This window comes from Salmo salar, chromosome ssa07, assembly GCF_905237065.1.
Source record: "Salmo salar chromosome ssa07, Ssal_v3.1, whole genome shotgun sequence".
Classification (NCBI taxonomy): Eukaryota; Metazoa; Chordata; class Actinopteri; order Salmoniformes; family Salmonidae; genus Salmo; species Salmo salar.
The window spans coordinates 28,476,402-28,503,487 of NC_059448.1; the positions used below are offsets into that span (position 1 = coordinate 28,476,402).

Consider the following 27,086-nt stretch of genomic DNA (forward strand, 5'->3'; position numbering starts at 1 on the left):
AGGGGGGGGACAGGCCGTGGCTCGGGTGGCTGAGTTCCTTGATGATCTTCTAGATGGTAGCAGGGTGAACAGGCCGTGGCTCGGGTGGCTGAGTTCCTTGATGATCTTCTAGATGGTAGGGGGGGGGGTGAACAGGCCGTGGCTCGGGTGGCTGAGTTCCTTGATGATCTTCTAGATGGTAGCGGGGTGAACAGGCCGTGGCTCGGGTGGCTGAGTTCCTTGATGATCTTCTAGATGGTAGCGGGGTGAACAGGCCGTGGCTCGGGTGGCTGAGTTCCTTGATGATCTTCTAGATGGTAGCGGGGTGAACAGGCCGTGGCTCGGGTGGCTGAGTTCCTTGATGATCTTCTAGATGGTAGGGGGGGGGGGGGTGAACAGGCCGTGGCTCGGGTGGCTGAGTTCCTTGATGATCTTCTAGATGGTAGCGGGGTGAACAGGCCGTGGCTCGGGTGGCTGAGTTCCTTGATGATCTTCTTGGCCTTCCTGTGACACCGGGTGCTGTTTATTTCCCTACCTATCTCTCCTCCTTCTGACTATGGAGTTTATAATGATTTTATGTCATAAGATTCCCAGGTCCCCCATAACAAGGCAACATCATCATCCTTCATTTGCAGTAGTTTTGTCAAGAACGAACAAAGAGGAGACAGGAGGACAAGTGGTGCTGTAGCAGTGAGAAGGGGAGGGAGAGCAGGGTGGCCATGAAGACACATATGTTCCTCAGATTACACAGACCCAGAAATAATTAAAAAACAAATCCAATTTTGATAAACCCCCATATCTTTTAGAGGGAGGGAGGGAGGGAGGGAGGGAGGGAGAGAGAGAGAGAGAGAGAGAGAGAGAGAGAGAGAGAGAGAGAGAGAAAGAAAGAAAGAAAGAGAGAGAGAGAGAGAGAGAGAGAGAGAGAAAGAGTGCAACATCGGGAGATGGGTGAGCCAGCCAGCAGGAGCCAGCTAGAGAGATTGATGTGTTCAGCCAATCAGCAATGCAGCAGCAATTAGATAATAGCTCTGAATCAGCACACTGATGCTTTTAACCGCCCCATTATAGATTAGCCTGAGAAAGCTATTTCTCTCTCTCCCCCTCCTCTCCTTCCCACCCTCCATCCTTCCATCCCTTCCTCTACCTCTCTCCCTGCCTCTGGTAAGGCTCTTTCTCTCCCGGCCTTTTTCTCTCTTTCCCTCTTCAGCCTAAAGGAGCTCCTTTTCTGTCTCTTTCCCTCCTCTCTCCCTCCATCCCTCCCTCTCTCGCTCCAGGCCACCACTCTAAGAGCTAGCTAAGGGCTGTAGATATATGGATCCCGTGGTGCTGATGGGGCCATGGTGAAGCTCGCTTATTTAGGACAGAACCACTCAACGTTCAGCCAGAGTAGTTCTCTCCCTGGGACACAGAGGGCAGAAAAAGGGCCTCTTTATCCAAAGAATGCCTTCCCTTCCTCCTTCTAAGCCAGGGTATTTCTCTCCCTGGGAGAGAGCGAGCAGTAATAGGGCCTCCTTGTGGGTTCATGTGGGGCTATAGAGCCTAACCTACTGATTCCAGACATGGGTGAAATTGGCTTCGGGTGTTGTGTTTTTTTTAGTAGACTTTTTGATGGCGTTTAAGGTGAGCGGTGGCCGAGGTGGTTCCATCTCCAGCTCTACTAATCGTAGAAAATGATTATTTGACGGTCCGTTTTATTGTTAATTTACCTTGGCTCATTTGTCCTGTTACTGTATGTAGCCTGTGGGGTTACAGAGACAGAGATCTTATGTGGAGTCTTGAATGAGAGAGTATGTATGGAGTTTTGTTGGTGGTTTCTAAGGTCCATTTTCATTATTTAGTTTCTCGTCTCAGTTGCACTGTTGCTGTGTGTAGCCAGGCAATGCAGCTAGTCACAACGACAATGGCACTACAGACAGTGTAACAGGACCTTCTGTTGTGTGAATACTAACAGCTGTGTGACATGGTCAGTGTGTCCTTTAGTGGGATACAAAACAGCCCGCCTAGGTCAGCCGTACAAAGCCAGAAGGCTGGAGAGTGGGATGGAGGATAGTCATTTCCAAAATCACACACTCTCTCTCTCTCACACACACACACACACACACACACACACACACACACACACACACACACACACACACACACACACACACACACACACACACACACACACACACACACACACACACACACACACACACACACAATAGGATGTGAGGATGCACACATGCATGCGCATGGACACTCATCTTATAATTTCTCTCACTTTTTACCCTCTTTCCCTTTCTCTACCCTCATTTTCTCCATTTCTGTTTCCTGCTCCTCTCCAACCTCTCCCTCCCGCTTTTCACTGCTCTCCTTTCCCTCCCTCCCTTTATCCCTGCCCTCTCCACCTCTATTGCATTACGTATACTTCTCACCAACCTGAATCTCTTCTCTCTCTCTCTCCTCCCTTCCCTTCTGCCTCTCCCCCTTCCTTTATCTGTACAGACTCCATCTCTGTTGCCTATTGCTCTCCAACCTGAATGTCTCCTCCTCTCTGTCTGTGTTTGTGTAATGGGTAATAGTTGTGATTGAGTTAGGCTGAATTAATAGCTGTGCTGTGGGAGAGGCTCCATATTTCAGCCTCCAAGGAGACAGATAATCAATGACAACTGCATTAGAAAAACCCAGGAAGCATTCACGGTCGTTCAACCTTGCACGGCTTCCCTTTTGCTCTACCTCTTACGCGCATAGACATACACACCGGCCAGTTTATTAAGTACACCCATCTAGTACTGGGCCAGACCCCTTTGCCTCCAGAACAGCCTGAATTCTTCAGGGTATGGATTCTACAAGGTGTCGGAAACGTTCATTGTTCAATTGGTATCAAGGGACCTAACGTGCACCAGGAAAGCATTCCCCACACCAGTACACCACCACCGCCAGCCTGTAACAGGCAGGATGGGTCCATGGACTCATGCTGTTTACGCCAACTCCTGACTCTGTCATCAGCATGACGCAACAGGAACCTGGATTCGTTGGACCAGGTGATGTTTTTCCAATCTTTAATTGTCCAGTGTTGGTGATCAAGTGCCCACTGGAGCCACTTTTTAGCTGATAGGAGTGGAACCCGGTGTGGTCGTCTGCTGCAACAGGCCATCCGTGACAAGGATCGACGAGTTGTGCGTTCCGAGATGCCGTTCTACACACCACTGTTGTACTGCGCCATTATTTGCCTGTTTGTTGCCAGCCTGTTAGCTTGCACGATCCATTTTTGTGAACAGGGTGGTGTACCTAATCAACTGGTCAGTGAGTGTAGTACATATTACACACACACACACACACACACACACACACACACACACACACACACACACACACACACAGTCATCCACCTTGCGCTGTTATCCTTCTGCACAACCTCTACGTCTCTATCATTGCCAGCAGCCACATCAAACCTTCAATGTCCCAACAGAACCTTCCAGATTACAAAGTTCTCGAATGTGGATTACCAAGTGTTAAAATATATATATATATTAATATTATTATTATTTGTCACATGCGCCAAATACAACAAGTGTAAAGCCTTTGTCCAGAGGAGTTTTTCCTGTTCAGGTCACAACGTTGTCAGGTAAAACTCCTGGCCCTAGTCGCAGTAGCATATCTGCAGTATGAGAGGAAAGGCAGGGTTCACTTCTCCTCTCGTCCATTAAACAGACAAACAGCCAGTAATGTTTTATTACACAATTGATCCGACCGGGAATAAATTATCTCCACTGGTGCCGCCGCTGGCATTTATAGGATACCTCCCAAATGGCACCCTATTCCCTTTTAGTGCACTGCTTTTGACCAGAGCCCTATGCGGGATAGGGTACCATTGAGGACGCAGCCTTGGTGCAGGCTCTGTCCCATACTGATGATGTCATACAATACTGTACAGTGAGGGCAGAGCAAAGCAGTGTGAAATAAGAGAGAGTGCAGAGTCAGTAACATAAAATAATGATATTAAAATGGAGCCTTTTAAGTTGGTGATTTGGCTGAAAGGAAATGTATTGAGGACCAGTTATAGCCCTCTCTTGTCATGTTTATAATATGTATCTAGCCAGTTGGTGTGAGATGTGTGTTTGAGCCCGTGCAAGGGTGTGTGTGCATGTGTGTGTGTGTGTGTGTCTCTGAAGGACAAGAATGTCAAAGCGTTTTAGCAACGTGCCCTCAGGAGAAAGGAGAAAGGAGAAAGAAGAGAGACGAGAGAAGAGAGAGAGAGAGAGAGCGAGAGAGAGAGAGAGAGAGAGGCTGACCAGATGAGTCTAGGCACTCTCCTTAATTAGCAAATACTTCTCTGCCCTCCCTGAACTCAGCAGTATTGACCAACCTAGTCCATCTCTCTCTCACACACCCATTTCTCATCAACGGTGTGCCCCTCCCTCTCTTGTCCAGTCTCAAGATTGACTGGAGGAAATTCATTGTGTGCACACACACACAGAGAGAGAGCGAGAGTGAGTGCGGGAAGAGATTGTGAGGGATACTACTCCTATTCTTACTGACAGTAACAATCAGTAACAGTCTAGTGCAGGCCACAGAGGGCGGAGAGGAAAACATGCATGAGCAAGGAGCCATTCTGAACAAAAGTATTGGACCACACTTACACATGCTTGGCCCTCATCTGGCTGCAGGTCACCAGTGGCTGGGTGTGCCGTGGTCCTGGTGATGGCATTGGCGGCAGTGTTCCTCCTCCAGTAGCCACCCCAGAGTTCTTCTTCTCTGAGGTTTATTGGCGGACTACACTCAAGGTGTATTGCCGCCACTGTGCGGGGTAGTAAAAAATCCCCCCCCCCCCCCATGCAGTTGTAGGCCTACAGTACCATTGACACTTTGACAATATTTCAATCAAATCTAATTTTATTCGTCACATGCTTCAATAAACAATGGGTGTAGACTAACAGTGAAACGCTTACTCATGGGCCCTTCCCAACAATGCTGAGAGAAAGAAAATAGAGAAATAATAGAAAAGTAAAACCGGTAATAATAAATACACAATGAGTAACGGTACCAGTACCAAGTTGATGTGCAGGGGTACGAGGTAATTGAGGTAGATATGTACATATAACTAGGAATAAAGTAACAGATAATAAACAGTAGCAGCAGTGTATGTGATGAAGTCAAAACAGTGCAAAAAGGGGTCAATGCAGATAGTCCGGGTAGTTATTTTGTTAACTATTTAGCAGTCTCATGGCTTGGTGGTAGAAGCTGTTCAGGGCCCTGTTGTTTCTAAACTTGGTGCATCGGTACCGCTTGCCTTGCGGTGGCAGAAAGAACAGTCTATGACTTGGGTGGCTGGAGTCTGAGAGGGCATTCCTCTGACACCGCCTGGTATAGAGGTCCTGAATGGCAAGCAGCTCGGCCCCAGTGATGTACTGGGCTGTACGCACTATCCTCTGTAGGGCTTTCCGGTCGGATGCCAAGCAGTTGCCATGCCTAGCGGTGATGCAGCCAGTCAAGATGCGCACAATGGTGCAGCTGTAGAACTTTTTGAGCATCTGAGAGCCCATGCCAAATCTTTTCAGCCTTGTTGTGCCCTCTTCACGACTGTGTTGGTGTGTGTTGACCATGATAGATCCTTAGTGATTGGACAGCGAGGAACTTTGAAGCTCTCGACCCGCCCCACTACAGCCCTGTTGATGTGTATCGGGGCGTACTCGGCCCTCCGTTTCCTGTAGTCCATGATCAGCTCCCTCTGTCTTGCTGACGTTGAGGGAGAAGTTGTTGTCTCTGACCTCCTCCCTATAGGCTGTTTCATCATCATCAGTTATCAGGCCTACTGCCCTCTTATTACTACTAATAGTATGTAATGTGAATAAAGCAATTAGATTTTGAAAGAGAGACAGATTTTTTAAAAATCAAAAAATCTGAAATACAAATATCAGAACATCATATCAGCCTACATACCAAGTGTGGCCAGTGTACTGGCAAGTGTATTGGGAAGCAAACCCTTGTTATTCATGAAGAATAAATGCCTAAGGGATAGCTGCGTTTCTTCTCGCGAGAGTTTCTTTGAGTAGCCTACCCCTTTTCCTTTTTTTCCCCATTCGTGGAAGAGCTTTATCAGTGGCAGTCTCCCCCTGTCGTCATAACAGCATAGTACGGCTCTGACACTACCTCCACTCAATACCGAGAGAGAGAGGGGCACAATAAACAGAAGACATCTGTGTCTGACATCGATGCAGCGAAGACCGTAATTTAAACCGCGCGTCTTCGCTCCCCAACTAGAAACCCTCCTCACCCCATGAACGGTGCCGGTGACACGGGGTTTAACGTCCTCTAAAGACGGTGACAGGGCGAGGAGGGAAGGTTGCCTTCCGGGGGAATCATCGAAGCAGCAGCTGAAGCAGGGTTGGTTTGGTTTTGACCACTGGAGGACCCACCACTAACTAGCTGGGTAAGGTAAAACGCACAGCATGAACCCAGCCACGCGCTCCGCTCCTCTCGAGCTCTGTCCGTGCGTGCATCAGCAGGCTGCTGCGTCTTGTCCTTTTATAGATATTTTGCTAGAAATGTCTCGATCTAGTCTCGCGCCTCTGTCAGTCCCGTCAGTGAGTGAAATGGAATTGGAACATTCGAATCGGGATATTAATTAAATTCACCCAGGCGTCATGATCATGCAATTGGACATGGTGAGGTATAGTGGTTGACGGTGCGTATATCTGTGGTGGTAGGGTATAGACTACTGTGCTGATGCTGTTGAGTGTGTGACGCGCCTTCCATGGCGAGACCACCGAGCGAGACGCATGTGTGTTTGTTGGGGTTCCTCGCCTCGCGCACATCTGTTTGGTTGGGGACCGCAGAAGGTAGCGGATGTCTCGTATATCGTGTTTTCAATAGATTTCATAGACAATACAGTGGACGACGTGGTGTTTACACGAACACCGACGCTGCATTGGAAACGCAGCAAATTATGAGCTAGCGTTATTATTATGGTCCAAATGCAATTGTTGCGAATCGGATGAAACCAGTTTGATGAGAAACATGGCATTTGTAGGCCTAATCAGTGTTTATTATAGGTCTATTATTATTGTTAATAATAATGTATTATTATTATTATTATTGTACTTGCATTATTACGCGACTATGGCAGCCAGTTTCATAGCCTAGACCTAGTAGCCTGATTGCTGTGATCTTGTGCCATGTTGGACAGATCAACACACACAGATAGCGAGAGAGTGATTTCCTGAACTGGCCATGTCACAAATGTCTGAGGTCTGTTTACTTCAGCTGGCTGGTTGGGTTAGCTTGATAACCGTTACCAGAGCCATCCTGTGTGTGTGTGTGTGCTTGTGTGTGTGTGTGTGAGAGAGAGAGAGAGAGAGAGAGAGAGAGAGAGAGAGAGAGAGAGATGCTCTCTCCTTGATGTTGCATAACGACTGTCTGTGGCATTGCTGTCAAAATAAGATGGCATGGCTTCCTGCCATAATGCCATATCATCTTCAGACTAAACTATACATCTAGTCTACCTATGTGCCGGAATCATGTTATAGCCTTATTACCAGATAATGTATAGGGCAATTCCACGGTAATGGAATTACGTTTTTTCACTTTAAAATGTATGCCAAACAAAAACCAATGATTTCAAAGTAGAAACAACCATACAACTCTATGCACAAGTACTACTTTTAAACATTTCCACTGAAACATTTGCACAAACAAATTTAGTGGAAGAACTGTGCAGGTGCAAACTTTGGTAACGGAATTAGGGTAAAATCTCCCTCAGGATTCTATGCGACCACATTTTCCAAAAACTGTGTTAAATATCTGCTCCGAATTAAGATTTAGAGATGTTTTTTTAAATTATTTGATTTAACTAGGCAAGTCAGTTAAGAACAAATTCTTATTTACAATGATGGTCTAGGAATTGTGGGTTAACTGCCTTGTTCAGGGGCAGAAGGACAGATTTGAACATTGTCAACTCAGGGATTTGATCTAGCAACCTTCCGGTTACTGGCCCAACGCTCTAGCCACTAGGCTACCAGTCGCCTCAATTCAAAGATGTCTGCAGAAAGAATGGGGTGTCAGCTATGACATGGCACCTTGAGTTTGGAAAAATCTAATTTTGTTACTGAACTACAGTAAGTGAAGTGGCTTTACACCCGGTAACAGAATTATGGAAATGGTTTACATCATGGGTCCCTGATCTGTACTATACAGAAATGCATAATCAGGTTTCACAAATTTGGACGTCACAGTGCAGCACAGCAGAGCACAGTAGAGTACAGTGCAGTATAATACAGCACAGCAGAGTAGGGTAGGGTAGGGTAGAGTTCAGTACAGTGCAGTAGAAGAGTACAGTATAGTAGAGTATAGCAGTATAGTGAAGTACAATACAATATACTGTACTCTACTGTATTATGCTACATTTTCTTTACTCTACTTTATTGTACTGTACTGTACTGTACCACTGTATTGTCTTGTACTGTTCTTGACTGAGCTCTACTCACTGTACTGTACTGTGCTATCCAAACTTGTGAAACATACAGTACCAGTCTAAAGTCTGGACACACCTACTCATTCAAGGATTTTTCTTTATTTTTTATATTTTCTACATTGTATAATAATAGTTAAGACATCAAAACTATGAAATAACACATGGAATAATGTTGTAACCAAAAAAGTGTTTAACAAATCAAAATATATTTTATATTTGAGATTCGAAATTGGCCACCCTTTGCCTTGATGACAGCTTTGCACACTCTTGGCATTCTCTCAAACAGCTTTATGAGGAATGCTTTTCCAACAGTCTTGAAGGAGTTCGCACATATGCTAAGTACTTGTTGGCTGCTTTTCCTTCACTCTGTGGTCCAACTCAACCCAAACCATCTCAATTGAGTTGAGGTCGGGTGATTGTGAAGGCCAGGTCATCTGATGCAGCACCATCACTCTCCTTCTTGGTCAAATATCCCGTACACAGCCTGGAGGTGTGTTTTGGGTCATTCTCCTGTTGAAAAACAAGTGATAGTCCCACTAAGCACAAACCAGATGGGATGGCGTATCGCTGCAGAATGCTGTGGTAGCCATGCTGATTAAGTGTGCCTTGAATTCTAAATAAATCACTGACAGTGTCACCAGCAAAGCACCCCCACACCATCCCACCTCCTCCTCCATGCTTCACGGTGGGAACCACACATGCAGAGATCATCTGTTCACTCACAAAGATACTTTGGTTGGAAACAAAAATCTCAAATTTGAACTCATCAGACCAAAGACACAGATTTCCACCGGTCTAATGTCCATTGCTCGTGTTTTTTGGCCCAAGCAAGTCTCTTCTTCTTATTGGTGTCCTTTAGTAGTGGTTTCTTTGCAGCAATTCAACCATGAAGGCCTGATTCACGCAGTCTCCTGTGAACAGTTGATGTTGAGATGTGTCTGTAACTTGAACTCTGTGAAGCATTTATTTGGGCTGCCGTCTGAGGTGCAGTTAACTCTAATGAACTTATCCTCTGCAGCAGAGGTAACTCTGGGTCTTCCTTTCCTGTGGCGGTCTTCATGAGAGCAAGTTTCATCAGCGCTTGATGGTTTTTGTGACTGCACTTGAACAAACTTTCAACGATTTAGAAGTTTTCCGGATTGACTGACCTTCATGTCTTAAAATAATGATGGGCTGTTGCTTCTCTTTGCTTATTTGAAATGTTCTTGCCATAATATGGATTTGGTCTTTTACCAAATAGGGGTATATTCTGTATACCTCCCCTACCTTGTCACAACACAACTGATTGGCTCAAACGCATTAAGACGGAATGGAATTCCACAAATTCATTTTTAACAAGGCACACATGTTAATTGAAATGTATTCCAAGTGACTACCTCATGAAGCTGGTTGAGAAAATGCCTCATGAAGCTGGTTGAGAGTGTGCAAAGCTGTCATCAAGGCAAATGGTGGCTACTTTGAAGAGTCTAAAATCTAAAATATTTTTTGATTTGCTTTACACTTTTCTGGTTACTACATGAAAAGTGTAGTAAAAGTGTAGTAACCATTCTACAGTGTAGAAAATAGTTGAGTAAAGAAAAACCCTTGAATTAGTATAGTGGCTTGTGAAAGTATTCACCCCCTTGGCATTTTTCCTATTTTGTTGCCTTTCAACCTGGAATTAAAATGTATTTTTTTGGGAGTTTGTATCATTTGATTTACACAACATGCCTACCACTTTGAAGATTCAAAATATGTTTTATTGTGAAACAAACAAGAAGTAAGACAAAATACTGAAAACTTGAGCGTGCATAACTATTCACCCCCCAAAGTCAATACTTTGTAGAGCCATCTTTTGCAGCAATTACAGCTACAAGTCTCTTGGGGTATGTCTCTACAAGCTTGGCACATTTAGTCATGGGGATTTTTGCCCATTCTTCAAGGCAAAACTGCTCCAGCTCCTTCAAGTTGGATGGGTTCTGCTGGTGAACAGCCATTGCCTGTTCACCTCGCTATCATCCAGAAGGCGAGGTCAGTACAGGTGCATCAAAGCTGGGACCGAGAGACTGAAAAACATATTTTATCTCAAGGCCATCAGACTGTTAAACAGCCATCACTAACATTGGGTGGCCGCTGCCAACATACTGACTCAAATATCTAGCCACTTTAATAACAATAAATTGGATGTAATAAATATATCACTAGTCACTTTAAACAATGCCACTTTATATAATGTTTACATACCCTAAATTACTTATCTCAGATGTATATACTGTACTCTATACCATCTACTGCATCTTGCCTATGCCGCACGGCCATCGTTCATCCATATATTTATATGTACATATTCTTATTAATTCCTTTACGCTTGTGTGTATAAGGTAGCTATTGAGAAATTGTTAGATTACTTGTTAGATATTACTGCACGGTCGGAACTAAAAGCACAAGCATTTCGCTACGCTTGCATTAACATCTGCTAACTATGTTTATGTGACCAATAAAATTTGATTTGATTTGGTGTACTGCAATCTTTAAGTCATACCACAGATTCTCAATTGGATTGAGGTCTGGGCTTTGACTAGGCCATTCCAAGACATTTAAATGTTTCCCCTTAATTAAACCACTCAATTGTTGCTTTAGCAGTATGCTTAGGGTCATTGTCCTGCTGGAAGGTGAACCTCCGTCCCAGTCTCAAATCTCTGGATGACTGAAACAGGTTTCCCTCAAGAATTTCCCTGTATTTAGCGCCCTCCATCATTCCTTCAATTCTGACCAGTTTCCCAGTCCCTGCCGATGAAAAACATCCCCACAGCATGATGCTGCTACCACCATGCTTCACTGGGCATGGTGTTCTCAGGGTGATGAGAGGTGTTGGGTTTGCGCCAGACATAGCATTTTCCTTGATGGCCAAAAAGCTCAATTTTAGTCTCATCTGACCAGAGTACCTTCTTCCATATGTTTGGGGAGTCTCCCACATGCCTTTTGGCAAACACCAAACGTGTTTGCTTATTTCTGTCTTTAAGCAATGGCTTTTTCTGGCCACTCTTCCGTAAAGCCCAGCTCTGTGGGTGGACGGCTTAAAGTGGCCCTATGGACAGATACTCCAATCTCCGCTGTGGAGCTTTGCAGCCTCTTTGTTTGTTGTCTTTCCTTGCCTGGTCTGTGAGTTTTGGTGTGCGGCCCTCTCTTGGCAGGTTTGTTGTGGTGTCATATTCTTTACATTTTTAATAATGGATTTAATGGTGCTCCGTGGGATGTTCAAAGTTTCTGACATTTTTTTATAACCCAACTGTACTTCTGTACTTCTCCGCAACTTTATCCCTGACTTGTTTGGAGAGCACCTTGGTCTTCATAGTGCCGCTTGCTTGGTGGTGCTGTCACGGGCGTCGTAAGGATTGGACCAAGGTACAGCGGGAATGTGTATACTCATCTTCTTTATTTATTGAAAAGAAGGAAAAAAAAAAACATGTATACAAAACAACGAACGACACTAAACAGTCCTGTCAGGTGCACAGACACAAAACAGGAGACAACTACCCACAAACCCCCATTGCACAAACACCCCTATACATAGGACCTTCAATCAGAGGCAACGAGGAACATCTGCCTCCAATTGAAGGTCAATCAACAAACCCTAAACATAGAAGTAGAAAAACCTGACTGAACACTAACCTAGAACATAGACCAAAAACCCCGGAACACTCTAAACAAACACCCCTCTTACATAACAACATAGCCCAACAAACCCCGAAACACTCTAAACAAACACCCCTGCCACGTCCTGACCAAATTACAATAACAAATAACCCCTATACTGGTCAGGACGTGACAGGTGCCCCTTGCTGAGTTGTGTTGCAGACTCTTTGGCCTTTCAGAACAGGTGTATATATATACTGAGATCATGTGACCGATCATGTGACACTTAGATTGCACACAGGTGGACTTTATTTAACTAATTATGTGACTTCTGAAGGTAATTGGTTGCACCAGATCTTATTTAGGGGCTTCATAGCAAAGGGGGTGAATACATATGCACGCACCACTTTTCCGTTTTACATTTTTTGGAATTTTTTGCAACATGTTATTTTTGTTATTTCACTTCACCAATTTGGACTATTTTGTGTAGGTCCGTTACATGAAATCCAAATAAAAATACATTTAAATTACAGGTTGTAATGCAACAAAATAGGAAAAACACCAAGGGAGATGAATACTTTTGCAAGGCACTGTATGTGTGTCCAAACTTTTGACTGGTTCTGTACGTCTATGATAGGTTCAGATTTGGTCCAGTCCGGTTTGTCTGTGGACGTTAACATCAAGGCCAGGGTTGACTGACCAAATTTCAACTACTTTTCAACGCCCGTGGACGTCCGGTGTCGGTCGGTGCTCAGTGGGTGAGGATGCTTGTTACAGTAAATGGAAAGAGATGGGGCTAATGGGTAGGTGGCAGTAAGAGCTGGGAGAGGTGACCTTCACTGGAGAATGAGAGAAAAAGGCAGAGAGAGAGAGGGAGGAGTTGTCCAGACTCAGACTGTTTTAACACTCTTGGTTTAACCACCAGATGACAGAAACAGAAAGAAAACAGTTATGAGCTGAACATAACAGTATGCCAGTGGAACGGAGGACAGTAGCAGGTGACCCAACTGTGGTTTGTGAGTATTAAGATTTCCCATTGTAGCCAAATTCAGCTGCAGTAATTCCGTTACTGATTTTTAAGTAATTCCGTTACCAATTTTGTAACAGAGTTACAAGTTTTAATCACGTAATAATTCATAAACAAAATGTATATAAGTAAAATCACTATAATTAATTGTTAGGTCTACCATTACCCGTTACTTCTCTGAACTTTCATTATCCTCCCTCCACGTAAAGATACGTGGGTTTTTGGTAACAGAATTACAAGCCAATATTTCTTAGACTTACAGAAGGTAAACAATTTCTCCAAAACTAAATGTGTGTTGATATTAGTTGGCAGGGGTCTTTACATTTAACATGATTGTTTTGATGTATTTCTGATACATTTTAAGACTTTTTCTAGTAGATGTTTCCTAAGACCCCTTTTCTATCTGTTTATCCAGAAATCAAAGCCTTTGCTTATGCCGCACTTTTAAGATGGAAAAAGGTTGAAAAAATGTATCTATGCCCAAAATATAGACTCTTAGCTTTCATTTGACACCCATTTTGTTATGCTCCTATGAACTTCACATGTTGGTGCTCATGGGTCCTTTTAGATGGAAATGCCCAGAGGCTACTCCATAGAGAAAGACAGACAGACAGACAGATTGATAGATAGGCCTACCGTAATTTCCAGACTATTAAGCGCACCTGAATATAAGCCGCACCCACTGAATTTAAAAAAATATATATTATTTTGAACATAAATAAGCCGCACATGTCGATAAGCCGCAGGTGCCTACCGGTACATTGAAGCAAATGAACTTTACACAGGCTTTAACGAAACACGGCTTGTAACAAAAATAAATAGGCTTTAACGAAACACGGCTTGTAACAAAAATAAATAGGCTTTAACCAAACACGGCTTGTAACAAAAAATAAAAAATTAGCAGTAAGCTTTAATTGTCTTTTTGCACTGAGTCAATTCCTCACGCTGCTGTTTCCAACGTCTTATCATCGACTCATTAAGACCAAGCTCCCGTGCAGCAGCTCTATTTCCTTTTCCAACAGCCAGATCAATCGCCTTCAACTTGAAAGCTGCATCATATGCATTTCTCCGTGTCTTTGCCATGATGAGGGTGACAAAATGACTACCGTAATCAGAATGATGGGAAGTTTGAGAGCGCTCGATTTAATCTAAACAGTAAACAAAAAAGTTGTTTGACCTTAACCCGTTCGGCAATTTCATTGGTCTAATGAAAGCTTCATGCCGCCAAAAAACTGAGCACGTCACAGAATGTGTTTTTTTGGAGAAAAACTAATTGAAAGCGGGAAAAATCCATATATTAGCAGCGTCATTGTTTAAGCCGCGAGGTTCAAAGCTGGGAAAAAAGTTGCGTCTTATAGTCCGGAATTTACGGTAGATTGATTGATAGATACTTTTGATTAAAAGCGTGAGGGGGTCGCGCGCAACAACTGTCCATTTATTGCCCCTAGAATCGCTAAAAGACGCACCCCCAAAAAAACATCACAGACTCACGTGCACACTTAAAATATCACAATGTTAGTTAGCGAGGTTGGCTGTGGTATAGACTATTCAACTTTACTGGGGCGTAAAATTTGAACTAAACTTGAATAGTCATTACATTGTTTAATCACTTATAGGCCTACAGTTTCATATTGGAAATTATGTCATCAAAAGATGACATCATCCATTGGGCTAGAACTGAACTATTTCATAGCCCCCTAGGGTCAACAGTTGTTGTTAGTTTGTTTTGGGAAGCATGCTTATTTGTAGAACATCACGCTGGTTCTGTTCCCCAGGCCCAAATCTATCTTCAATCGTTCTACTACATGTTGATACAATCTAGATAAGCCCACTCTGTCATTTGCTGCAGCAACCACTGTACTCCCTGGAGAGGTGGTTGGGCCTAATGGTATTTTCCTGATTGCACGCCGCCCAGGACCCTGCCTGCCCATCTCTAGTAGTATAGTATTTGTTGTGATGAGTAGGCAATCTCATATTCAGATTCTATTTTATTCTAATCTACTCTACTCTCTCTACTATGATCCGTCTGATCCCGTAACCAGTTTTATCTTCAACGAAATAGGCCTATATTGGATAGCCAATCGACTCTTTGCACAGTATAATGCATGGTTGCCTACCTCCAATACCGTGTGTTTGTGTGTGTGCGTGTGTAAAGAGTCTGGTGGGGGAAACATTAGCCCTGCGAATCACGAAATGGAAAATTCCGGCGATTCCTGTGCCGCTTATCTTCCATGTCACCCAGAGTGACAGATTGGGGCGTGTTCCTCACTAAAGGCAAAGATGACTGTGTGTGTTTGTGTGTGCGTGAGCGAGTGTGTGCGTGCGTGCGTGCGTTTTGAGTATGTGTGTGTGTGAGTACGCAGACCCGCGAGCAATTGCGGCCCATCATGTGGAGTTCAGATTTTTTGTGGCCCCTGTCAAAGTTCCCCATCCCTGATACAGATCAACATCAGCATGGTCATTCATTACAAATGAACAAAGCTGAAATTATCCTAGATCTACATTACAGTACAGAAGTACTAGGCCACTGTCTCTCGCTATAAGGCTTATACAGTAGCTATGTTGCCTAACTTGTACTTTACAGTATAGTATACTAGTAGGCCAATATGGGCCTATCCACCGTCTCTCAAAAGCAAGACAGTGGAACTACTAGACCGATGACTGTACAGTGATGTCACCAGTGCCATTGCTGCTAGTGGCACTTGATCTCTCGTGTGTGTGTGTGTGTGTGTGTGTGTGTGTGTGTGTGTGTGTGTGTGTGTGTGTGTGTGTGTGTGTGTGTGTGTGTGTGTGTGTGTGTGTGTGTGTGTCGGGTGGATGGATGGATGGAATTGGAATGTATTCAGTCCCTTAGGGATATATACTGTGACAGTGTGTGTGTGGAGTTGAATTAAGATCGCATGAAGGAAGACATACAGGAAAAGCTCTAAGAACACATAATGGGTGCAGAAAGAGATGGATAGAGATAAAGGAGAGACGGGGGAAGGAAAGAGAAAGATGGAGAGACAGAAGTGTGGGTATCGAATGAAGAGAGGATTCATAGGTCAAACAGGGAGTTTGCGTTAGCAGAAAGAGCAATGGACGGCGAGAAAAATGAGAAGGGAGTAAGGAAGAGAGAGTGCTAGTGGGAGATGAAGAGAGAATCAGAGATGAGAGAGTGAGATATGAACATAGTGAAGAAAGAGAGAAAGAGAGAGAGGGAGGAGGTAAAGAGACGGTGAGTGAAAAGAGAAAGAGGCCGCGGCAGAGGAGGGCGAGAGGGAGAGAAAAAGGGAGGAAGAGAGGAGGAGGAGGAGGTAAAGAGATGGACAGAGAGGATGCAGTAGGTGGTGTGGGCCCAGCGTTTCCACAGCAACCAAGCCAGAGTTCACTCTGAGGCTCAGGCAGAGAATGGGCGGGAGAGAGATGGCGAGGGCGAGAGAGAGCGAGGGAAAGGGAGCGACGGAGAGACGGAAGGAGAGAAAGAGATAGACACACGCCTGAGAGAGAAGAGCGCGTACGCATAACGTATATATGACGGCGGTGTAAACCCCCACACTGAAACATATCCCCCTGTGAACTTCATACACAGATTCCAGGAGCTAATTCTAGAACGGACACCCCTCTCATTCCCCTCCCTCCCTTCACTCCCCCCCTCCTTCTCCTCCTCCTCACCCCTCCCTCCCCCACTTCCGCCCCTCAGCTGTCCTTTCAGATATTAATAACTCAATTGAGACACCCAGGTTGTATCCCAAGTAGCACCCTATTCCCCTACTTTTCACTCGAGCCCTATTGAGTTCAGATGAAACATAGTGTGCTAAATAGAAGGGCTGGGAATTGCCAGGGACCTCACGATACGATATTATCGTGATACTTAGGTGGCGATACGATAATTATTGCGAGTCTCACGATTCTATACGTATTCCGATTCGATACTGGGTTTTTATTGCGATTCGATGTTCCAAACGTATTGCTCAACATATGTCTGCTGCGGAGAAAAGAGAGAGCCATGAGAAATTAAGTTTTGATCAGTCATGGAAAAAAAAGTGCTGGGAAAAAATGGGCTCCCTATTTAAAAAGAAGATGGAGAACAAGCTATGAAGGAAACGTTTTGGTGCAGGTACAACTAGCACAAAAATAGGGAATACGATGCAATTTGGGAAGCAGCCCCAGACTAGCCAACCTGCATCCTGTAGTCTTTCTTTGGCGCTCCCTAGTATCTACCCAGACACAGATGCATTCTCAAAGACACACACACACACACACACACACACACACACACACACACACACACACACACACACACACACACACACACACACACACACACACACACACACACACAGTCTTACACACACATAAATCAAACACACACACTCCTCTCACTCCTTCACCCCCCCTTAAGTCAGTCCTCACTTAGCTCATCCTACATTTGAGAAGAGTATAGGGTGTCCAGTCTACTGACTAGACATCATGAGTGTACTGTAGCCTGACCAGTGACCACACACACACACACACACACACACTAGGGAGGGACACGGTTCATCTACTATCCGAACGGACGTTGGCATTCGATTACTTGAGTCAGTGTCTATATTGACAATGAAAAAGCGTTGTTATAAATGAAATTAGATTATCCTTGTGACATTGTTACCTACAAGGATACACTATGTCATTTAAAACACCATGACATTTCAAATATATCACTGTTGCTTTTAGCCAAAACTACCGGTTGGTCAAGAGTCAAGATTTCTTTCATATTTTAACTATCTGAATATCACATTGTTTTCACGATATTAATGTCAAATGCCCATCCTTGACGCACACACGCACGCACGCACACAGTCACTAAGGCCTGTATTGTTTGCTGTGTGTGGTCTCATTCTAATGTCAATATCTTGAAATGGTTACGTGGGTAACAATGGATTCCCTCCATATGGTTCTCCTATGTCCTACACTGAGTATACAAAACATTAAGAACACTTGCCCTTTCATTGACAGACTGACCAGGTGAATCCAGTTGAAAGCTATGATCCCTTATTGATGTCACTTGTTAAATCCAGTTCAATCAGTGTAGTTGAAGGGGAGGAGACAGGTTAAGGAAGGATTTTTAAGCCTCGAGTCAATTGAGACATGGATTGTGTATGTGTGCCATGCAAGACAAAATATTTAAGTGTCTTTGAACAGGGTATGGTAGTAGGTGCCAGGCGCACCGGTTTGTGTCAAGAACTGCAACGGTGCTGGGTTTTCATGCTCAACAGTTTCCCGTATGTATCAAGAATGGTCCACTCACCCAAAGGACATCCAGTCAACTTGACACATCTGTGGGAAACATTGGAGTTGACATGGGCCAGCGTCCCTGTGAGACTTGCAGAGACTATGCCCCGACGAATTGAGATTGTTCTGAGGTCAACAGCGGAAGGGAAGGTGTTTCTAATGTTTGGTATACTCAGTGTACTGTATATACTGTATTGTATATATTGAGGTAGTTGAGTTTCCTTCAAGACTGAACATGGGCTATGTCCCAATTATCTCTCCTTCCTCCCAAAATGTGCAGTTGTTCCACTTAAATTCCTATCTGAAATCTATCTACTGAAGTACACACAGATTTACACACTCAAACCAAGCATTGATTCTAGGGATGAAAAAGACAACAGTGAATGCAGCTTACGTAGATTCTGCAGTGGCTCCGAGTCGAGGTCCTAATAAGTCCTTTGGTGCACTAATAATATCCAATAATCCACAAGGGAATATCAGTTTTCATCCACTGAGATCAATGGATATACGCATCACTTAAACATTTCTACAACGCACAATAATCATAGCATCAGTACATGTTCTCGCCTTCCACACTAGATACTCATGTATTGATTATACTTCCCGAAAAGTCTTCTTGTAAGTCATAAAGTCCCAGCTCTGTTCGTTGCAGGTTGGCGGGAGTCCCTTGAAATTGATTATTTCCAATGTCCCGCCATTTAGTGGCGATAGGGAGTGTCGTTTTTAAATTCCTGAACGTGGTGGGGTAGGGGAGTGGGTCCTTTCCTGTCTTTTCATCTCTGCCATTGGCAGGCAGGCAGTTGATAAACTGCATTGGCCTTTGGATTGTAACCAGTGATATGGTCATATGACATGAAAATAGAGCTTTTTGGCCATGCACACTAGTGGTGGGTTTGGCGTTGGAAAACAAAAGCATAAGCCGAAAAGTACCTCATACCTACCGTAAAATATAGTGGTGGATCTTTGATGTTATGGGGCTAATTTGCTTCCACTGATCCTGGGGTCCTTGTTAAAGTACCTGGACATTTTAGAGAAAGAAACAAGTACTAATCAAAATTCACAAAGAAATGGTTAATTGGTCACAAAAATCTACATTTTGCAATGGCCATCTCAGTCTCCAGACTTGAACCCCATTGAAAACCTGTGGTTTGGAAAGATTCTGTATGGAGGAATGGTCTAAGATCCCTCCCAACGTGTTCTCCAACCTCATAAAAGTCTTAGGAAAAAGTCATCCTCACAATGAGAGGGTGCTAGATTATTGAAAGCAGGGGTGGCAATAATTTTTTTGTAATATACACTACTGTTCAAAAGTTTGGGGTGACTTAGAAATGTCCTTGTTTTTGAAAGAAAAGCTCATTTTTCGTCCATTAAATAACATAAAATTGTCAACAGTGAAGAGGCGACTCCGGGATGCTGGCCTTCTAGGCAGAGTTGCAAAGAAAAAGCCATATCTCAGACTGGCCAATAAAAAGAAAAGATTAAGATGGGCAAAAGAACACAGACACTGAACAGAGGAACTCTGCCTAGAAGGCCAGCATCCCGGAGTCGCCTCTTCACTGTTGGCGTTGAGACTGGTGTTTTGCGGGTACTATTTAATGAAGCTGCCAGTTGAGGACTTGTGAGGCGTCTGTTTCTCAAACTAGACACTTGAATGTACTTGTCCTCTTGCTCAGTTGTGCACCGGGGCCTCCCACTCCTCTTTCTATTCTGGTTAGAGCCAGTTTGCACAGTTCTGTGAAGGGAGTAGTACACAGTGTTGTACGAGATCTTCAGTTTCTTGGCAATTTCTCGCATGGAATAGCCTTCAATTCTCAGAACAAGAATATACTGACGAGTTCCAGAAGAAAATGATTTGTTTCTGGCCATTTTGAGCCTGTAATCAAACCCACAAATGCTGATGCTCCAGATACTCAACTAGTCTAAAGAAGGCCAGTTTTATTGCTTCTTTAATCAGAACAACAGTTTTCAGCTGTGCTAACATAATTGCAAAAGGGTTTTCTAATGATTAATTAGCCTTTTAAAATGATAAACTATGATTAGCTAACACAACGTGCCATTGGAACAAAGGAGTGATGGTTGCTGATAATGGGCCTCTGTACGCCTATGTAGATATTCCATTACAAATCAGCCGTTTCCAGCTACAATAGTAATTTACAACATTAACAATGTCTACACTGTATTTCTGATCAATTTGATGTTATTTTAATGGACAAAAAATGTGCTTGTCTTTCAAAAAACAAGGACATTTCTAAGTGACCCCAAACCTTTGAACGATAGTGTATATCATTTTTCTTAGTTAAACAAAATCTATTTCTCTGATTAATTGTATTAGTAAAAAGTATATAATTTCCCAATGTTTTGAGCGCACAATATAGCTCAGTATTTGTATTATTTACTTTATACAGTCTTTTTTTGCTTGTCTTTATCAAGGGTGCCAATCATTTTGGACCTGACTGTATGTGATGATGCCATATAAGCGTACAGTTGGCCTGCATGAGAAGAGGATGCAGTGTGTGTGTGTGTGTGTGTGTGTGTGTGTGTGTGTGTGTGTGTGTGTGTGTGTGTGTGTGTGTGTGTGTGTGTGTGTGTGTGTGTGTGTGTGCGTGCATTCATGTGTGCGTGCGTACATGCATGTGTGTGTGTGTGTGTGCGTACATTCGTGTGTGCGTGCGTGCATGCGTTCGTGTGTGCGTGCGTGCATGCGTTCGTGTGTGTGTGTGTGTGTGTGTGAGGGGATCGGGAGAGAGGTGACACCAACAAAAATAGAACAACATACAGCGAAGAGAAAGAGAACCGAAATAGTACACACACACACACACACACACACACACACACACACACACACACACACACACACACACACACACACACACACACACAGCTGCAGTGAAAGTCATGTACCCCTATCCCCGACTGTGACTCCCAAACTAATCCCATCGCTATGGCAACCATGCATCGCCAAAACAAAAACAACAACTTACAACCTCACAGGTTTGTGTGTGCGTGAGTGCATGTTAGCGCTTGCATGGCTGCGTGTGTGTGTGCATTTTAGAGATCCTTACAGTCATATCAGCACAGTTGGTTTGATTAATTAGATTCCTACGACTATAGGGTGCTTTGTGGTGTAGAGTTTCCTTCAATATTTAATATTGCTTAAGTTCTTTCCTTTCCATCGCCTCTTGTCCTCTTTCTCTAAACCCGACCTCACGCCGTTGCTTAGTAAATACCTGCTTAGTAAATACCTACTTAGTAATTACCTGCTTAGTAAATACCTGCTTAGTAAATACCTGCTTAGTAAATACTATCAAGCCCCACTGTTTTTTTTCCCCAAGCTCTCCCTCTTTCCAACACGCAACTCCCTTTCTTTCTCCATATATATCTGCTTGTATTTATATCCCTTTTTCTCTCTCTCTCTATCTCCCTCTCTCCTTTGTGTCATCTGTTCTCTGTCACTCTCTTTCTCCTAATCACGTTTCCTCTCTCTCGCTCCCCCCTCCCTCTGCTCCTCTCTCCTACAGATCTGAGGGACTCCAGACAGAACAGAGACCACACACCTCCGACTACCTAACATCAGAACCAAGAAGTAAACAATCAGCAAACAACAACAACAGCGCCATGCATACCTCCCTCGTCTTCCTCCTCCCCTTCTTCCTCCTCTCTCTCCTCGCCTCCTCTTCTTCTTCCCAGAGTGACTCTCCGGAACTCATCGTCACCATGCGGGCAGGACGTGTCCGCGGCGTCCGCCTACCGACACCAGACCGGAGTCACGTGACCGCTTTCCTCGGAATCCCATTCGCGGAGCCCCCACTGGGCAAGAAGCGCTTCCGAAAGGCGGAGCCCAAGAAGCCATGGTCAGACTTGTTCGAAGCTAGCTCCTACCCCAACGCCTGCTACCAGTTCGTTGACACCTCTTTCCCGGGGTTCCAGGGAACCGAGATGTGGAACCCCAACAGGTTTACATTTCTTTTACATTTACATTTTCCAGGTTTATGAGAAGCGAAACTCTTAAGAGGTCTATTGTTTTGGACAACCTTTGTTTGGGTTCCAAATTGCGCTCTATTCCCTATTTAGTGCACTACTTTTGACCAGAGGAGTATACTACAAATCAGGTTTGAGGAGTTAGCAAGGTAACTTTAGTCAACTCTGAGTTTAATTTAGGATAACCCGTACCACGAAAGTGACTCACCTTTTAGCAAGGTATTTTTCAATGGCAACAAATCCTTCTGAACTAACCTGCTCCGGGGCGGGCTAACTCAGGGCTAACTTAATTTATCCCGAATTAAGTAACTGAGCCACGAATTGAGGACCAATGAAATCAGATTCCCTCCCTCTCGCAAAGATTGCATCTTCATCCCCTTCATTTGAGAAAGATGACTGATTCAATATTGTATTCATCCAAAAAAATTGTGTGTAAAAAATTGGAATGTATCACATTGCACGTTTAGTAATGACAGAATGCATTTGAAACGTCACGCATGACTTAATACAGTAAATGTATAGTAGGTGGGGGAAAAAGATGCTTGTGTATTGATAAGCACACCAAATATGGCCTTAACAATAGGTAATAACAGAAAGACAGCACTTATAAAAGTCTATTTCACACCGTAGCCTGCAAAATACCTTTTCTTTCATTTTGATTTTGGCACAAATGAAAATGTGTCCCTCACTCGCCCGTGGATTGATGTTTCAGCATTGTCTCAGTTGAAGAGTTGGGCTTTCGATTAGCCAACTGCGACATGAACGCACAGTTACAAACCTAGCTCGAGCAGGCTCAAGTAAGAAGTGGGTTGCGCCGTCAATATCCACCTTCGTAGTACGGATATAGCCTGATCTTTAATGTGACACTAACTGAAGCTGGCTAGCTTCATAAAAACCTGACTAGATCTAGCTTGCTTCATAGTGTCCCCCTCTCAGGGCTAATTGGACTCTGGTTGAAAGTAATGCACTATGTAGGGAATAGGGTGCCATTTGGGATACATTTTACTTCAATTTTGTATTATTAATCTATTTTATTGCTACTTGTTTGCTTTTACTTAATTTCCTTATTTTACTTTAAAGTCTGTTTGCGATTTTAAATGCACTTTAACTCTTGTGGGGTGTTCATGTTTTTGTTATTCACCCATTGTTTGCGGGTCTGATGGACCCACAACATTATTGGGTTTTTAAAACAATACAGTCAGAACAATTTACGTACAAATACTTAGATGTTGACTTATATCAATTACAAGCAATATAGAGAGCATACATGGTTAATATTTGCCATTTACCTCTGCTAAATCACATTTATCAATAAAAACGCTATGGGTGGAATAATGACATGGGTGGAATAAATCATGTTTATCTTGAACAAATATAAATGAAACAAGGTTTTCATCCCTATTGATGTTCATTGCTTTGAACTGAACAAATTGGAAAGACACATTTTACATACATTATTGTATGGAAATGATAAATGAGCCCCATTGAACACAAATTAAGGCCGGTCTACACACCACATGAGGGACAGAGTTTTAACGTGTGTGTGTTGCAAATGTATTTCTTGCACTTGATGCATGTGTACTGCGTCTTCCTGTCCGTCTTGGGTCCACACACATTGCAGCGCTTCTTCTTGTTGCTACCGGCTGCAATCTAGAATAATGAAAACACTTAGTTCAAGAATTTTGCTAACATCTCACTCACTCACATGTATAGTTACAGCAGGCCAAGGTAGGAGAGTCAGACACTCACACATGCCACAACATCACTCACACATACTTCCGGTATTGGAGTTGTTGGTACTGTGGGTCGGGCGGATGGGGCACCACCATCCTCCTCCTGAATCCTCACAGTGGCTGCAGAAGCTGGGGTCCTTGGGATATGTTGCCCCCTCTGGAATTGAGGTCTTACTAATGCCTTCCTCGAGAAAGATCCGTCTCCTCTGGAGCTTCCCTCTGTTCCAATCTGGGTTCAACGCCGTCCAGATGACAAACGCGTTGTACGCCAAGATGTACAAGATGTTGAAGAATATCGTAAGTGGCCAGCGTAGGGGTCTTCTTTTGCAGCTGTAGCCAGTCACCAGCTTGTCTAAATCCTCCACCCCTCCTTTTGTGGCATTGTAATCCATTAGGATTTTTGGTTTTTGATGTTCCTGGCCACAGATTCTCCCATTCTCCCATACTCATGAGTACCACATTTTTGCCTTTCTTTGGCATTGTGTAGTTGCACACACTACAAAGGGTAAAGAGTCCAAGAAAAGCAGGAGACAGGGAGACAGGCAGGGAGGCAGACAGGTTATTGGTGCTATGTTGAAACAGCAGGCCCCAGGGAGGAGGAAGACAGAGTGAAGGCACACAGCGAACATTTTTGTTTCATTTTTACTTGTTTTCACCTACACACACACTTTTCCACACTTTTATTCCCCTCGGGTCCAGTGGACCCAAACACCACATATGTAATATACATGTGTAGGGGGGTGCACAGTGTGCACTCAATGAAAATGTGTTAATGTCTCAGGTTTAGTAAACATTGAAAATGGGTCACACAGACCCGAACACCACAGAAGGGTTAAATAAAGTTTGATTTCATTTGAAATTAAGTTTCGTTATACCAGGTGATAGCTAGATGTTTACAAAATAACGTTTGATTTCATTCCAACAGGGAGATGAGCGAGGACTGCCTCTACCTCAATGTCTGGGTCCCCACCTCCACCAGACCTCACAACCTCACCGTGATGGTATGGATCTACGGAGGAGGGTTCTACAGGTAGGTAGTCCAGTGGGCTAAGGAGCTTGACCTGTAGCCGAAAGGTTACCAGTTCGAAATGCAGGCAGGGCGCTGGAAGAAAGGAGGGAATTGATCTGAAAAGTGAAAGGCTTTCACATCCCAGCAGCATTTCACAAGCACTTAGCGGTACAACATGCTCTCCATCCAGGGATGCTGCACTGCGGCTAGGACCCTGTGCTCCTTTCAAGTTTGTATGTATGCATGAAGGTGCTATCTGGGGGTATTGAGCAGGAAACGCATTTTCATTGTTCGCTGTAACATATGGACAATAAAGTTGTATTGTATTCTATTGTTCTACAGCGGATCATCGTCCCTGGACGTGTACGACGGGCGCTACCTGGCTCACTCAGAGAAGGTGGTGGTGGTTTCCATGAACTACCGTATCGGGGCCTTTGGGTTCCTGGCTCTCCACGGCTCCTCAGAGGCCCCTGGGAACGTGGGGCTCTTAGACCAACGCATGGCCCTCCAGTGGGTCCAGGATAACATCCACTTCTTCGGGGGCAACCCCAAACAGGTAATGATAATAAAGAGGAAATGTGTGTGTCAGCAAGCTTGTGCGCTCTATCAATTCAATATTATTGTTATTAACTACTACTACTCGTAGGTGACCATCTTTGGGGAGAGTGCCGGAGCAGTCTCTGTTGGGATGCACCTCCTGTCTCCCGACAGTCGACCCACCTTCACCCGAGCCATACTCCAGAGTGGAGCCCCCAACTGCCCCTGGGCCACTGTTACGCCAGCTGAAGCCCACCGGAGGGCCGTCATGTTGGGGAAGCTCGTCGGCTGCCCCTCTGGGGGTAACGATACGGAGCTGGTGGACTGTCTTCGCAACAAGCCCCCGCAGGAGCTCATTGACCAGGAGTGGCAGGTACATTCATTTATTACATTTATGTTTAGGTTTAAGTTTTACATTTAGGTTTACTTTTATAGTTACGTTTGACATGTTGTACATTTAACTGTGCATTTCCATAGCGTTTCATTCCCATAGCACTTCGGTTTACATTTATGTTTTACGTTCACATTTAACATATGCATTTACATGTAATGTAAGGAATGTGTTTTCAATTATTTACCTGGTTAAATTAAGCTGAAATAAATACATTTTGTTTTGTCTTCTCAGGTCATGCCATGGTCTGCCATCTTCCGTTTCTCCTTTGTGCCCGTCATCGACGGCGTGGTCCTTCCGGACAACCCCGAGGCCATGCTCAGCTCAGGCAACTTCAAGGACACCCAAATCCTGCTGGGGGTCAACCAGGACGAGGGGTCCTTCTTCCTCCTCTATGGAGCCCCCGGCTTCAGCAAGGTACGTGAGGAGGGAGGGGGATGGAGTGTGTTGGGGGGGTGCAGGGAGGAGCGGCTACATATGTGCATTTGTGTGTGTGTGTGCGTGCCTGTGTGTGTTTCTCTGTGTGTGCATTGGTAGCGTGTGTGTATGTGTTTGTACGTTCATGCCTGTGTGTGTGTGTGTGTTCCACTGACACTGATACAATTTCACACAAACCTTCCATTGACTCCCCATAGGACAATGAGTCACTGATCTCGCGCGAGGACTTCCTGGAAAGCGTGAAACTGAGCGTTCCGCATGCCAATGAGATCGGCCAGGAGGCTGTGGTTCTGCAGGTAAGTAGCCCAACCGGTTAAGGAGGTGGACCTGTAGCCGAAAGGTGGCCAGTTCGAATCCCGGTTGAGCCACGTGCTGGAAAGAAAAGAGGAATTGATATGGCATTGCTAGAAGACAGATTTTAGTTGTTTGCTGTGACATGGACTGGACCAATAACATGACATGGACATGGACTAATAAAGTTGTATCAATCAGGGCAACCACAGCACAGAGCACACTCCACTTGCCTGACGGTTCAGTTTACTTGCCCCCTGGAGGGCAATCGGGTAACTTCTAATGTCTGACTATGTATTGTGTTACAGTATTTTGTTACAACCGTGGATGTACAAGTGATTGTTTATAATAAATATGATGGATTAATACAGTTGTAT

The 27,086-nt window shown here is 44.2% G+C and overlaps 1 protein-coding gene across 2 annotated transcripts in view; it reads left to right on the forward strand.

The window, feature by feature from the left end:
• Window positions 1-6,050: 6,050 nt before the first annotated feature.
• The window catches only part of ache (acetylcholinesterase (Yt blood group)), a 31,310-nt gene continuing 10,274 nt past the window's right edge, over window positions 6,051-27,086 (forward strand). The window contains exons 1-7 of one of the 2 annotated variants that reach the window (XM_014207183.2): window positions 6,051-6,394; window positions 21,851-22,285; window positions 24,969-25,073; window positions 25,395-25,608; window positions 25,699-25,962; window positions 26,215-26,397; window positions 26,616-26,714. In XM_014207183.2, coding sequence (XP_014062658.1) covers window positions 21,948-22,285; window positions 24,969-25,073; window positions 25,395-25,608; window positions 25,699-25,962; window positions 26,215-26,397; window positions 26,616-26,714 — 1,203 coding nt within the window. In that variant the 5' untranslated portion in view covers window positions 6,051-6,394; window positions 21,851-21,947. Of the gene's footprint in view, window positions 6,395-6,465; window positions 6,650-21,850; window positions 22,286-24,968; window positions 25,074-25,394; window positions 25,609-25,698; window positions 25,963-26,214; window positions 26,398-26,615; window positions 26,715-27,086 lie in introns of those variants that run through there. The other variant, XM_014207184.2, reaches the window with a different exon arrangement.